The sequence below is a fragment of the Lampetra fluviatilis genome, chromosome 18, assembly GCF_964198595.1.
Source record: "Lampetra fluviatilis chromosome 18, kcLamFluv1.1, whole genome shotgun sequence".
Taxonomy (NCBI): domain Eukaryota; kingdom Metazoa; phylum Chordata; class Hyperoartia; order Petromyzontiformes; family Petromyzontidae; genus Lampetra; species Lampetra fluviatilis.
In genome coordinates, this window is record NC_136292.1 from 5,346,570 (window position 1) to 5,362,057 (window position 15,488).

Consider the following 15,488-nt stretch of genomic DNA (forward strand, 5'->3'; position numbering starts at 1 on the left):
TCCGTCCGTCTCCTCCGTGCGCCGGTGTCCTTTTCCGCACGTCCCGAAGCTCCTCTACCGTGCCCCCCCCACCCACCCACCTGTCGCGCAGGGCATCAGCGGCCTCTTCAGCTCGCTCAAGGTGGTGCGTCTGCTGCGGCTGGGCCGCGTGGCGCGCAAGCTCGACCACTACATCGAGTACGGCGCCGCCGTGCTCGTGCTGCTCGTGTGCGTGTTCGGCCTCGCCGCGCACTGGCTCGCCTGCATCTGGTACAGCATCGGCGAGTTCGAGGTGGTGGACGAGGAGCGCCGCAGCATCCGCACGCACTCGTGGCTCTTCCAGCTGGGCCAGAGCGTGGGCCAGCCGTACCGGCTCAACGCCAGCAACGGCACGCAGTGGGAGGGTGGCCCCTCCAAGCGCTCGGTCTACGTGTCGTCGCTCTACTTCACCATGACGAGCCTCACCAGCGTGGGGTTCGGCAACATCGCGCCCACCACCGACGGGGAGAAGATCTTCGCCATCGCCATGATGATGACCGGATGTGAGTGACCAAACGCGTGACCCGGCCCGTGCCCTCCTCCCCCACTGCCTAACCCATACCCCCCCCTCCAACCGTGCCCCCTTCAGCTGCCCCCCCCCTGCCCCCTCCCATGCCCTCCCTGCCCCCCGACGGCTTGTGCCAAAACGCAGTCGCCAATATCCAGGATCCCGCCCACCCGCTCGATGTAGACGCACGTGTTGTGGCTGCAATGATGTATTTAGCGAGAATTGGAGGCAATGTCGCGCACCCTCTGCACAATGTCATTCCTTAATGCGCGAGCGTATGCAACAACACGCTGCGTTGCATTTTTTAAATGACATTAGCGGTGTGATTGTGTTTGCTATCTTGCCAACGTCATAAAAATGTACGATAATATGAGCCCACGGCTTCACCGTACTCCGCAGACAATACGATTAGTTTCCTCCACGTATGGAATTGTGGGGGGCGGGGGGGGTGGCCGTAGTGGTGGTCGGCGAGCCGCACTGTGAGCCCGGCGACCCGAGCTTCACCTTTTTTGGCCACGGCTACAAACATCAGTGGTGATGTCGTCCTGGACTCCTTCATCATCAGGCAACTGACCATCGTGGTGAAATATGGGCAAAAGCTTCCATGACCGACAAGCATGGGGGGGGGGGGGGGGAAGGCCTTCATCCAGCAGCGTTTTACGACAGGGATGTAAATTCTTATTATTATGAATTGATGAACCTTTGCAGCCCTTCCAGAATGAAAATGTCAGCATGGCTTAATTTTTTTGTAACATTTTATAATTCCTTACATAAACTGTACTTTCAAAAAATACAACACAGATGTCTTCATGGCTTTCGGCTAACTATTTGTACAATTTAACACGTAGGCTTTCGCGACCAATATTATTCATAATCAACGTTTTTGGGTTTAGATCGCGTTATTTATAAATGTATCGTAACCCTCCACCACCCGACACGGCCAATTGTAAATGTTGTGGTTTCGCGCTTCAACACACCGGTGGGCTAAATCAGTGAACTATTTGTCTTTTATCAACGTGACACTTTTTTACTGATTGGCCGTGTCGGGTGGTGGAGGGTTACGACACATTTATAAATAACGCGATCTAAACCCAAAAACGTTGATTATGAATATTTGTACAATGCACGCAACAACACAATAATTATTGACATCAAAAACTGAGCACATGCACAAACCCCCCCGCCCCCCCAACAATTGGACTGTGTCATTTGCCTCGTGGAATTGCTCGCACGACTCCAGCTGTGCTTATCGCCAATGCAGTCGGCACATTTATAAACATTAACGCAGCAATTGCGTCCCTTGACACATCCTTTGCAAACGGCGTTGGGAAGGTGAGCAGTAATTAAGACAAACTGATCTAGGATTGTGGGAGAAGTGGTTCCCTTTCAACGTGCTAATCAGCACTACGCACGCGATCATCATCGTTACAAAGTAATGTTTCTCACGTTGAGCCAGCTCCCCACATGCTCGGGTTAATGTACGCGATTGGAGGGATCGGTGTAGAATGGGGCTGTGCGCAGAGCGAGTAAGGTGCTTGTCTACATTTTACTACCTCCGATAAATATCTTAGAGGATTAGAATTTATAGTACGAATTGTCCACCGCCTTCCACCTGTGTCCCCTTGTTAAATTGTGCAAAAAAAACCACCCCATGGATGTTAACAATTGCCCTAACGATCGCACGCCATTTTATCAATCAATCCAAGATTCGTAACGTGTGACCGTATTCAGCAAAAAAAAAACCACAGACAGAATCACGGAGGGCACTGACAAAATTAAACTCAATGAAACTAGACAGAAGAGAAAATAAATGTTCTTAGGTCGGTCTTAAAAGACACCGATTGTCGCAGCTGACCAGACTTTAGTTGGCAGATTGTTCCAGACCACCGCGGGGTGGTAAATATTAACAAGACAGGCTCGGATTATATTGCGCAAAAGTTTTCCAGATTTAACGGGCGCGGTTTTAGTTTTGCCCCGCAGATGGATTTGAAAAAAAATCGAATACTTATAAAAATATATATTTTATGTGAGTGGCGTGAACAAATCTCCTTTATCTGACAAGGTGTGCACTCTGTTCCTGAGATTCAGTGTTGCTTTATGGATAATATCGATGGTCAAATTGACATGTAAGATACAGCACTGAGATATCATGCCTTAAACGTTAGTATTTTGCCATCAGCGGTTGAGTGAAAACCAAAATGATTGGCGTTAAGCTGTTAAGTCAGTGTTAGATCTACAAACGGTCAATAATCACATGAGACAGGTGACTATAGCAGCTCCGCATCCAACGTTGTAGCTGTTGGAGCTGTTGCTCTGCATGCTGTAATGCTCGGACCTCTGATTAGCACGTTGGGCTACGTACGGTGCAAAGTACCAACGTGGACGGATGACATAGCCCTATGGGCAGTGTACACGTCCTTATAACAGGCCCTGAAATAAAAATGAAAAAATATGTAAAAAAATTGTGTGATTTTGAATTAATATAATGATCAAAGTACCGAGAGCATCTTAAGATGGTGCATAATACAAGCAACATGAACATGAATGGCACCTACAGACAAAGGTAACAATACAAACAAAATAAAAAAATATTTTTTTTTGTCAAAGTGAACAAAATGGGGCATCTCAAAATATTAGTCTAATGCACATTTGTAATTACGCTCGATAATGATTGTGTTATTCTACCCAAAAATAATTTTTATCTCGGTACAAAAAAATCAGGCTTCCAAACGCTTCACAAACTCACTGAACTGAGGTTTTTCGTTTTGTTTTTACAGTATTTAAATAAGTAAAACAAATTAACTTATTTTTGCAATTGTCATATCAACATCAAATAAATTACAATGGTGTGGCATTCCAGTGGCATGTTGCAAAGCAACTATTTCCAGGGCTGCAAGTAAGGCCCGCAAAAACATGAGGGATTATGGTTATAATGGCGAGTGTTATGACACGGAGATCAAAAATATCTTGACAACAGACGGCACATGATTTACTATACCCGGAAGGATCTCCTCCATTATGCCCACGTTTGCTTGCCGTGGCGCCAACACTGCAGGCGATGATAATCTGACATTAATGCCTGAGCTGCCAATCTCACGAATTTCCAGATAATTGCGTATGTGACAGGCTAAAGGCTCTGCCCGCATATAATGCAATTCGCCAGCGATGTGCATCGTTTAAGCAAAATGGGGGAGGTGGGGGGGGATGGGAAGTTATGGGCATCAGAACAATCTGTTTGAAAAATGACTGCGAGGCAAGCCATTATTTTGTACAAAACAAATAAATAAACGTCGTCTTTCGTTGTTAAATCAGTTCGGTTATTTACTATATGAATGGTAGTCAACTCAAAATTAAGCCCACAGCCTTTCACTTTCAGCTTTACGAGTGCCACTAAAAAGTCGGCTGTTTTTTTTGCGTGAGCAAAGCATAAAAACTTCACAACCGTGGAATATTTTATTTTGCAAATAGATTATTCGGCACAATGAGTAGGGCTCGCACACAGCACCGGCGCAGCTGCAATATAATTTATAGAGAATGGTCCACACCTGCAAAGAGCATTGTACCATAAAAATGAATAATAACCGCCCATGCAATTATACAACATTGGCGACGTTTAATAAACACAACGGCTGGCATCGTGAAGGCTCCATTGACAGTGACGCTGTGACCCAAACAAATCTGAATTCCCAATTCAAAAACAATTTGCAAAAAGAATTAGGTCAGATTGTTATATTATCTTAAATGTCGTTGATATTTTTACCTTGCCCAATGCATGGTTCACTTGAGTGCAAAACCATTAGAAAAAGCAGTGGAGTGGTTCGTGAGAGTAAATTACATTACTCTCTGTTTGTGCCTTGGTAACAATTAATTTTCTGTGTGAATGGCCACGGTGAACACCGGTGGAATAAAATCCGCCCTGACTTCACAGCCATTATACCGCAAAATTTGAAAGCCTCTGTTTAAGAAAATATATTAGAATGACCGTTGCCTAAGAATTTTTTTTTAATGCTGCTCGGTTACCCTAAGTATGTCTTTACAATCTTACAATGATTACGTATTTCATAGCAATTCATATTCATCCAAATCATATGCTGGAACTCGTGCCACATAGTTTTTCTTAGTTGAACCATTAATAACCATTTATTACATTTCATTAGTTTAAACCAGATGCTCAAATGTCACGAGTAAATGGCATCAGTCCAATGACTGCAGAAAAAAACCCCCATCATATTAAACTTAGTTTTGTACTTAATTTGTCTAAATCGCAGCTTTCAGAAGTACGACATATTGGTTTGGCTGCTCGGTAATAAATATTTTTCTCTGTAGCCTGCTGCATGGAAAGTGACGCCTAGAGCGTGGATAGGTCAATTGAAGAGATTTCAGCAATTCTGTGGTATTTCCTTCTGCGAAACCATTCTCTAACCCGGTGATGCACTGCTGTGTGAGATTTCTGAATGCATTCATCTCACGACACAATGCTGATCGCGCAATCGGGATAAAAAAAACTGTGGGGGGGGGGGGGGGAACGCACGAAAGAAAAATTAAGTAACATTTCATTCACATATTTGTCGTCTTGACGATGATGCATACGGTACACGCGTTACAATATTTAGAAACTAATCCATTCTGTACGTGTATTATTTCGCGATGATGCACAGCGCGGAACCGCACGCTGCTGCTGTGCCATTACCACGCACACTTCGTTGGCTGCATTCAAAGTGGCGTAACACGGCGGTGCGCAAGACTACTTCTTACTCACACGGGTCACCCCAGGTTGTGTGTACTGCGCTGCCTATTTTTTCGTGTGAAATATTACCTCTTAGTGGGGAGAGGCAGGCTCACCTTGGCCGCGGCGACACCAACCCGCCCGCAACAAAATGCCAATGCCGTGTGGCCAAAGCAGAGACGTTGCTCGGATCACGTCCAAACTGCGGAGGAGTTCGCGAGGGATTCTGCCCGCGACTTTTGCAAACGCGCGTGCGGTCGGCCGTCCTGTGAAAACGGGCAGCCATTCGGAGACGCGGGTGCGCGTCACCGTTCTCTCCGTGCTCCGTTGCGAGCGCGTCAGAGTGACGCTCTGCACGTGCAGCCCGCAGAGGAATATTTTGACTTGATTTGAAGCTTTCGTGAGTGCAGGAATCCGTACTCTTTGCTTCTTTCGCTAAAGTCACGTAGGTAGGGGACATAACAGCCATATTTGTTTCTAGCTACGTGACTTTACCGAAAGATTAGAAGCTTTCGTGACTGCAATGATTCATAATCTTAGTATTTTTCGGTAAAGTCACGTAGGTAAAAAAAATAAGGAAAAATAAAAAATATATAAAAATATTATTATTTATTATTATTGTACCTACCTGACTTTACCGAAAAAGCCTACGAGTATTTAGCGAAAGAACCAAAGAGAATATTTTGACTCATCGTGTGGGGGAAGGGTTTGAGGTGGTGGGGGGGGGGAGGTTCGTCGCGGTGAGTTACGGTACGGTCCCCCCGCGCGTTGCACGACAGTGCCCGGGGGTAGGGGTGGGTGGCGAAGGCCAACGGGCAGCGAAGTGTGGCACCTTGCCTCATGACCGGTCGGGTCACGGCATTTTCGCTGCGTTGCCACGACCACTTAAAACCTCGGCTTGGCCGGATTGCAACCTCGGCCCCGAGAGTCGTTCAGCAGCTTTACAGGCGGGCTGTAGACTAGCTACGCGGCCTCCTCAGCTCGACCGCGGGGCTCTCTCTTGCCAAGGGATCCCCTCGGCTGGGTTAGCACGTGGATATAATTTAATTGTTTTACCTACGTGACTTTACCGAAAAAAAACTAAGAATATGAATCCTTGCGGTCACGAAAGCTTCAAATCTAGAATTAGCACGTGGAGCCGGCCGTGACGTCACAGGCCCAGTGGAGCCCTCGGCAGTTTTAAGGGACCCACGTTCTCCCACGTTCAAATCAATGTAACTACCCATGTTCTCGTTTAAAACTAAAACGTGGATAGGCGACGCAAGGGCGAGCGGCGTTCGCTGGGGGGATGTGTTCGCGAAGGCGGCGGTTGCGTGTTGTTTTAGAAAATTACATTGACTTCCCTCCAGCTGAGGAGGTGAAGGGGAGGGGGGGGAGCTAAGCCGACTCTTGACCCCAAGCCGTGGGCACAGAAAAATGACTGAACCACGCTGGGCCGCAGCACGCCTTGTATCGGGGTTATAATGACCGTAGAATATACAGCCTAGGCAGGGGACATAACAGCCATCCATATATTAAGCACTGCTGCTGGCAGATTAGAAGGTCACTCAGTTTGTCCACTACTGCTGCTTAATGCGGACGGTGGTGGGGGGGGGGCTTTGCTGTGGGCTCGCCTGGTGACAGCGTTTACTTAACCACATAATCGCGCAATTGATGGAGAGGAGTTTCGTAAAATGTCGAAGGGGTTTAACAAAAGATCGCTATTTTGTTTTAGGCTGGACAAATGGAACGGGGCTGAGATTTCTTAATGAGGGGGGGGGGTTGCCCCATGGGGAGTGACGTCACCCGCTAATGGTTGTTGGGGAGGGGTGCGGCATGTGAAGGGACGTCACCCGCTCATGGTTATTAATGAGGGGAGGGGCTCTTTTGCAGTGACGTCACGCACGGACGTAGCTCTGTGCTGCGTAGATTTATTTTTTACCGTCACTTTCTGTAATAAATAGTTTAATTCAGCACGACCTTCCTCTGCGTTAGTGTAAAAATCCACCCGCTCATGAATATTCACGAGGGCGATGAGTGAGCCTCATGTGCAGTAACGTCACGTGGGGGCGTGGGCCTCATGTGGAGTGACGTCACGCGCGGGACACATTCTTGGCTTATTATAGTGGTAATTAGAATTGAGGTGTATATCTGATAGCTCTGGCCTTTGTGATGTTACTTGCGTTTGTATAGTTTTTCCCTGCGTTTTTTCAACACTTGCAGGTTTTATTTTTTAAGATGATTATTATTATCATGCACTTTGAGATGCATTTTTCATTAAATATAACTACATTGAGATTGTGTTTTGAAAAAAAATCACTGGGCCTGTGGGTCGTCCTTCTAAAGTAACAGCCGCCGTACGTTACCCAGGGCGTAATTGAATTTCTGTCTATTTAAGGGTATTTGTGTTGTGTAATTCAATAGCAACGCTTGATCACATTTCACGGAAATCTGCTTTCTCTAGGATCAGAGATAATGTGCATTCTTTCTAGGCTTTTGGATTAGTCCTACGATTGTGTTTTGATTACCAAAACGAACCCAGTGTTATTTAAATAAAACTACATTGAGATTGTGTTTTTTTGTCTAGGCTAGTCGTTGTACCCCCCCACCCTTTCCTTTGTAAATAACAGATTTGGGAGTCAATTATTACACTGCAATCCATTTGTTACAATAATAGAGGCACAGTTTCAATTACGTTTGCGAATACAAGAGCAATTAATGTCTCAATTCCAATTAACGTCACTGTAGGGAATTGGAATTGATCAATAATTCCCATGCAGATCCTGAAAAATCTAACTATGGCTACAAATGACTTCGTGGATGGGAATAAATACGTGAAGACTATTCAAATGAAAAATCTCATTGGATTGAGCATTAGTTGGTGCCAATTTCCTCTTCACAGCCCTGAGCCAGTGGTGGAAATCCCGCGTTCCTATGATAGGGGCAATTGTTTTCTTAGGATGACCACTGTTAATTTTTTCACGAAGTGGTACTTCTTTCATCAACCGTGAAAGGATGATTGGCTAAGCTGATCTCTAACCAGGGCTTCAACGGCTACTCTCTCAATTGTGAGACACGTCTGCTACTGTTGCCCCAACGGGCCGGTTCTACAATTACAATTTCTATAATAGCCTTACTAAAGCTATAGATAACGTAAATGCACCCAGCAGTATAAACAGGTACACAACAGTCGATCGGCTGGTCACATGTGGTGGTATGAAGTGTGGGTACTCCCACTTCTTCCAAGGCATTTCTCATGGAGGCCCATCTAGTAGAGGTCCAACGAGTAGAGGCCTTTCTCGTAGAGGCCTTTCCATCAGTAGTGGCAAGAGACAGCTGCACCTTTACCTTCACCTAGAGCAGTGGTTCCCAACCTTTCTGGAACGGCAGACCACGGTCAGCACTCGAAACCGTTTTGCGAGCTACCGTGCACCAGTGAATGAATAAAAAAAAACCTAATAATCAAGTACTCTAAACAAGTAGTCCAGTATCTTAAACAGTTTCGCCAACCTCTTTCTGTGGCCTTGCGATTACTACCAGTGTTGCTTGGTATGCAATTTGCGAGCCACGGAAATAAAGCATTGTATGAACAACATATCATCAATGTTTAAGCCTTAACAATAGTTTTCATTTTCGTGTAGACATCATAAGTATGCCAAGTTTAATAGAAATTATGTAATTTTTTAAAAGTCACTTTTTCATTTAAATTCCTTGAACTTTTTACATTTCAATGTCACTCAAATTGTGTTATTAAGGTAGTCATGAGACGGAGAGATTTCCATTCCAAACTTTCTCAGCGGGGAGTTCCGTGTTCTCTGCCAAAGAAACAGCCCCAGAAGAGAAGCTGATCGAGAACCATTTCTGAAGTCCCTTCGATCAGTTACACACAACCCACACCAGGCAGCACACATTTCCATATGCCTTTCAAAGAGTGGCAATCAAAATCAAATGGTTGTTTTATTCCCGGGATGTGGAATATAGTGAATTAAGTGGAAGACCACATTTTATATTATTTTCTGTGCAGTCATTAGCGACCTGAGAACATGCATTGCTACACTTGACAACTGTGCTTTATAACAGGTGGCTGAAACACAGATTTTAGGTAATTCTCACAAGCCTTTGTCCACTGCTGGATGAAGACCTCTCCACACCAGAAATTATTTAATCATACTTGACCAGACTGGATGGTGAAGACGGGGGGTGGGGGGAGAGGTGTGGGGGTGGTTGGACCGGCTCAGATATTATTCGCCACTGATGTTGGTCATGGCCGGGAATTGAACTCAGGTCACCAGATGCAGAGTGCAGTGCAATTAAGCAGTGTGCCACTGCTCCCCGCATGAAATGCACGGGGCGCACACACACTTCTCTCTCTACAGAGCCAGTGAACTTCTGCCGGCCGTCGAGGTGAGCACCGTCTCCCCGGCAGAGCCGCTACCCAAGCTGCGTCGTCTCCTTGCAGCTTGAACCAGGTCCACACCTGACAGATCCGTAGCGCAACTTGGTTGCACGCAACTAAATGTCCGAGCCTCTGCCACCAGGTACGAGTCTCTGCCACCAGTTGCTCGCAGCTGTGCAACCAGTTTCTTGCAATAGAGATGGACTAGTGGCGACGCATTTCATCGAGTGCGCATTTGCGAACTATGATTGTTCGTCACAATCTTGAATGTGCAGTTTAATTTCCTTGTCGCGCAGCTGCCTGCTAAGATGTGGAGAAAGCGGTTGGAGGCGATGAAGTTGAGCCATCTTGAGAGCGACTTGGTTGTGCGTCTACTTGCTCTGGTGTAGAACCGGCTTAACGGATATACCACTTCCTGCGTGCGTGCCTGCCGCGAGTGCTACCATTATCATCGCTGATTACATTCTCTGCAAGCACCAATGTGCATTGGATAGCATAATAGAATCCATGCGTATGCACAATTTTTCTGCCATTTGCTTTTCATAAGCATTGAATTCCCGAACGCTGCCAGCGTAGAACTTGGTAATTTAATATTGTTTAAAAAATGTAGCGAAAACAAATCCCTGCGAGGATTCCATCTCACCTCTCGCGGACTTGTCAACAATGGTTATAGGATCCAAGCACAATCTTTGACACTGTCGGCCATAAACTACCGCGGGAGATGATGTCCTTTGGTGCCCCATGAATACTTAAATCATGTTTATTAGCAACAGTGAGTGGCGAAGGAAGGCATGACATCTATATATTTCAGTACATTATTGCTGGTGCCACGGGGTTCGGTTCTGGGCTTCCAATTCTCTTGAAGTTGCTTTAACGATCCAGTCGCGATTTACCCTCGAGTGAAAGTGTGTTCATGCGTGCATTTTTTGCCTGCATTTGCAGTTCAAGGCCCGACGATGTTAATAACTTCAGCTGAGTTTGGCTTTTAGTTGTACTGAAGTCATGTTTTATCCTGAGCGTAAAAGAACAACGACAACAAAAGCCTATGGGTGTATTTGGGCAATTCAGCAAATAGGCAATACAAAAATGGCATATTTGATCGTAACTTTAACATTTCATTAGAGCGTTTGCCACTGCTCGGAGCGAGTCAGCTCTGGTGTCTGAAAAATTGTCATGGCTTTGTGGCAGTGAACGCAAGGCTTGACACTGCTCGAAGTAAATGAACATGGGGCTTGCAACGCTTGGGCTTTTACAAATCTATCGGCTCGTATAAACGTGGAACGTTGTGCATCCGAGAAATATCTTGGACAATTTTGAATGTCTTTGTGAGGTCACCCAGTAGCCGCTTCCTCTACGGTGTCCGTGGCTTTCAGTTGCCTAAGTTTCTCCATTCCACCTTTTGTGATCTCATCTCACAAAAGCTTTTGGCTCACGGCCTGCTGCATCTGTCTGTCCCCTTGACTCATGAATGAATGCAAAGTTAACCCCTTTACTGTCGGACTTCAAAACACACACGCATGTGGTTACGCACACACTTACAGGTTGCCACCTGTCCTGGCGTTCCCAGGATTGTTCTCTCTTTGAAACAGGTGTCCAGAAAATGTCGGCAGTCTTCCTGGAGCATTACAAGTCCTGGCATTTGTCAGTTGTTTAATAATCCAGCACTCAAGGAAATGCATTTACACGTAGTCCCCCCCCCACTCTTTCAGTGTTGTGCGATATTCTTATTCCCATTATGTGTCCTGTTTTTTTTATTGCTCGGAGGTGGCAACGCGCATGTAAACAATAAATCAGACTTGAACCGAAGTGTGACAAAATCACCCAGAATGCACCCCGATCTCGTCAGATCTCGGAAACTAAGCAAGTTTGAGCCTGTATAGTGCTTGGATGGGTAACCATCACGCATAAAGCAGGTGCTGTAGGTCACCAGAGTGGCTATTTGGCAGCAGGGAGAAGTGCAGCATACTGCATTGTTAGAGCGTGCTATGCTGCAAATTCTACGCTCCCCATTGTCAGTAACCTGCACTGACCGGCGTGGTGAAGTATGGCCAAACAATGCCGCACCGCCCACACGCCGTGGAGACGCCCTCGATCATCCAGCGGTGGATTCGCAAAAGGGCCGTGCATGCACGTGAACTGCACTAAACAAAACACCTTGATTGGGGAATGTAGGCAGAAGGGGCCCATTGCCTGAGAACGTCGCCTATGATATATTTGATTTCTTCTAAGGCCATTGTTATTGACGAATCTGTTTTTTTTCATTGTTGCTGTTCGTTGGAGAGTGTGTTTGAGTCGGTGCTTACATTACCGTTAGAATTTTTTTTTTGCCACGCTCCTTGCGCATGGACGTCACGACGTTTGTAGCGCCGCGTGGCACGCCCGCCGCAGCGCTCGCGTTACGAACGCAGCGCTCGTTACAGCCGCGCACGCGCCAGAGCGTACACGGGTGGCGCTGGAGCAATACACCTGCGCAACAGAAGAGACACGCGTTGAGATTAAAATGTGTCCCCCCCCCCTTCCTCCCCCCCCCCCGGTGAAGAGTCAAGAGGACTTTTATTCCACGCTATCAGAAGGTTGACCTACAGCGGGGGACTGCAGACGCCGCTTTTTATTTCTCAGTCGAGGCAGATTCCACCGTGCAGAGCACGTCAGCTCAGATACATCACCGGTCATTAAAGGTTGGGACAATGTGTGTGTGTGTGTGTTGTTGGTTTGCCCAGGCAGAATTCATTATGGGCTGCGCTGCCAGTGAGGGAACACACGGAGGAGAATATATACGCAGGGTTTAATGGCATCATCCAAACTATTAAGGAGAAGTAAGTGGGCTTGGGCCGGACGGGAAGGGATGATGGACGGTGGCCAACAACAATAGCGGAGTGGCAGCCAAGGAGTGGCAACGCGTCCCACTGGATGCCTTACGAGAAGATGGTGCGCAGCGAGTTCGTGTGCAGGTGGCTGTACGGATGGTTGCGTCGTGGGATTGCGAGAGGTGGTGGCGGCCAGGGGGAGCCGTTCATCCAGCAGTGGATTGATCATAGCTGACGACGACGACGATGGACAATGAGATAACTGAGTGCTCAATGTCGATGGTAGGGTTTCTCGTGTTCCCTTTGGGCTATCATTAGAGTCTTGTGGTTAGGTTCACGTGTTATGGTTAAGGAGAGTGGTGAGGTCCTAGATTTGAAGCTTTCGTGACTGCAAGGATTCATATTCTTAGGTTTTTTCGGTAAAGTCACGTAGGTAAAACATTCAAATTAATAAAAGTACCTACGTGACTTTACCGAAAAAACCTAAGAAAATGAGAGTGGTTAGGGTTTTGAGTTATGGTTTGTGTGAGTGTTTAGGGTTATGGGTTAGTGGTTATGGATTATGGGTGAGTGGTTACGTTTATGGGCTACCGTTCGGGGTTATGTGCTACATTGGTAAACACAAGTTCGGACCCAACAGATGATTTGCAAAGCTAAACCAGGCTGAAAGCAAACTAGGCAAGTTCATAAAGTTAATGTTTTGGTTTTAGTCGAAAATGCACAGATGTAGACATGTATGCAAATGGTTACTCTACTTTAAGGAGCTACACATCCAGAAGGGAAACTAATATTCCTGAATATTGGTTCCTCGGCGGACCGATCTTTTATTCCCGGTGGAACAGATATTGACGGCGGGGGTAACACGGGGGGGAGGGGGGTAGACAGTGCCCGACTGAGTGTGTAGAATCCACAAGCCACCATTTGCTTCTCTCTCAATCTGCTCGATTGTCGCGCAGAAGTCAGAGCAAATGCGTCTCAGCTGCGCGCGCACGCAAGCAAGCGCGGCGCTCCAGTGTCAAGCGAGTTAAACGTAATTCCTGATTTTTTCCTTTGATTGGCCGTCATCAAGTTATATTTAAAGAAAACATACAACGCTGCAACGTATATATACTCTGCGCAATATATTATACGCATATGGGCAATACACAAAGACAGCTCAGCCGAGAAGACCGTATACGGCAAGCCACTTATCAATCTGTTGCCGGATGAGGCCTTTGGAATCCCTATAAACAACTCATACATTAAATTTCGATTTAAAGCTTTCGTGACTGCAGGGATTCATCTTCTTGGTTCTTTCAGTAAAGTCACATAGAAGGAAAAATAATAAAATAATAAAAATAAAACATAATAAAATAATTATAATAATTCTTTAACATAATAAAATAATTCCAATAATTATTTTATTATGTTGAATTTTTATTATTTTATTATTTTCCTTCTACGTGACTTTACCGAAAGAACCAAGAAGAACTCATACATTCCTCCACCCTGTCCCTGGACCCTGTCTGCCAGACTGACCGTTTTTTTTCTCAACCCTCCGTGCTGTGTTCAGCCGGCACACTGAAGTACACAACACAATTGACATTCCGCTTCTCTCGCTCGCGCTGCCCCACGTGGCGGTAGCTCCCTCCCAACGTCCCTTCGCCCAACGTCCCAGCAACAGTCGCCTTGCAACTTGGTCGCAGGCCCCTCGGTGTGTTTTGGGCCTCGCTCAGCAACCGTGCGTTCAGAGCATTGTGTCTGCTATACATTCCCACGTGATAAGCCGCTTCGTTGAGCTATCATTTGGGCCCCTGGGCGTGGCTCCCCGAGGCTTGCAGTGATTTACAGGCAACGTCAGTTGAGCGTGGACAATTAGAGACGTTAAAAAGATTGTTAAAACATCTTTTCTTTTTACTTTTTAATGGTAGAAAATAGTATTGTCATCAGTATGACACACCTATACGAAGTTTGCAGTCGACACGACATTGGGAATACGGTTGAAATTGAGTTACAATATTTTGGGATATGACAACACACACAGTAAGTTAAATAAAAGCGTGTAAAATGTGAAAAAAAATATGTTTTGGATTTTTTATGATAGCATATTGTGTTGTCATCAATATGACATAGCTATTTCAAGTTTGCAGTCATTAGCACATTGGGAAGTGTGTAAAAATTGAGTTACAAGATTTCTTTTTTGAGGATACAACAGACGAAGTGAGTCAAATAAAAGCGTGTTATAAAAAGGGCCTTACCTGGTAAAATAAAAATAGTTTCGTTTACAATGAAACAAATCTTACAGCCCTTTTGTCAATTCACCCACGCCGTGCTGACCGTGTGGGTTGTTTGACCGTACTTCACCACGCTAGTGAGCGTGGGCTAGTGAAGGCAGGAAGGGTGGGACGTGCTCAGACCGTCACCCACCGTCGTTGGTATTGACCACGGCCGCGGTGTATGCGCGCATGCACGTTGAACTTCTTTCACACCGTACGGAGCCGACGGTGCTAACGGGAGGTGCCGACCGGTGCGCCGCGTAATCCAGCCCCAGACTCCGGTGCGGCTGGAGACAATCCACACGCACGAGAGGGGGTTAGCGCCGAACCTGACATTTCAGCAACTTGCTCTCTCGACTGCTCTCCTGCAGGTGGCTCCTCGTCGCCCCCCCCCCCCCCCGGGGAAAAGAATAAACCACCTCTAACCGTTCCGTGAGCCCCAGCTCCAACCTGCGCGACGCGTTGTTCTTGCCCCGCTCCGCCCCCTTCCCCCCACGCAGCCTTGCTGTACGCCACAATCTTCGGAAACGTGACGACCATCTTCCAGCAGATGTCGGCCAACACCAACCGCTACCACAAGATGCTGAAGAGCGTGCGCGACTTCCTGCAGCTGCACCAGGTGCCCAAGGGGCTGAGCGAGCGCGTCATGGACTACATCGTGTCCGCCTGGACCATGACCAAGGGCATCGACACCGAGAAGGTGCGTGGCCAACCCAACAGCGGCCGTCGCCACAGCCGCGACACAACTTCTTAACTCACTAACAAACCTTCTTGGCTCTTTCGGTAAAGTCACGTAGAA

At 46.6% G+C, this 15,488-nt stretch overlaps 1 protein-coding gene across 1 annotated transcript in view; it reads left to right on the top strand.

Moving 5' to 3' along the window:
* Positions 1 to 15,488, top strand: part of KCNH1 (potassium voltage-gated channel subfamily H member 1) — a 142,464-nt gene that overhangs the window by 80,671 nt on the left and 46,305 nt on the right. Inside the window, exons 7-8 of the mRNA XM_078864413.1 lie at positions 92 to 521; positions 15,190 to 15,389. Coding sequence (XP_078720539.1) covers positions 92 to 521; positions 15,190 to 15,389 — 630 coding nt within the window. The remainder of the gene's footprint in view (positions 1 to 91; positions 522 to 15,189; positions 15,390 to 15,488) is intronic.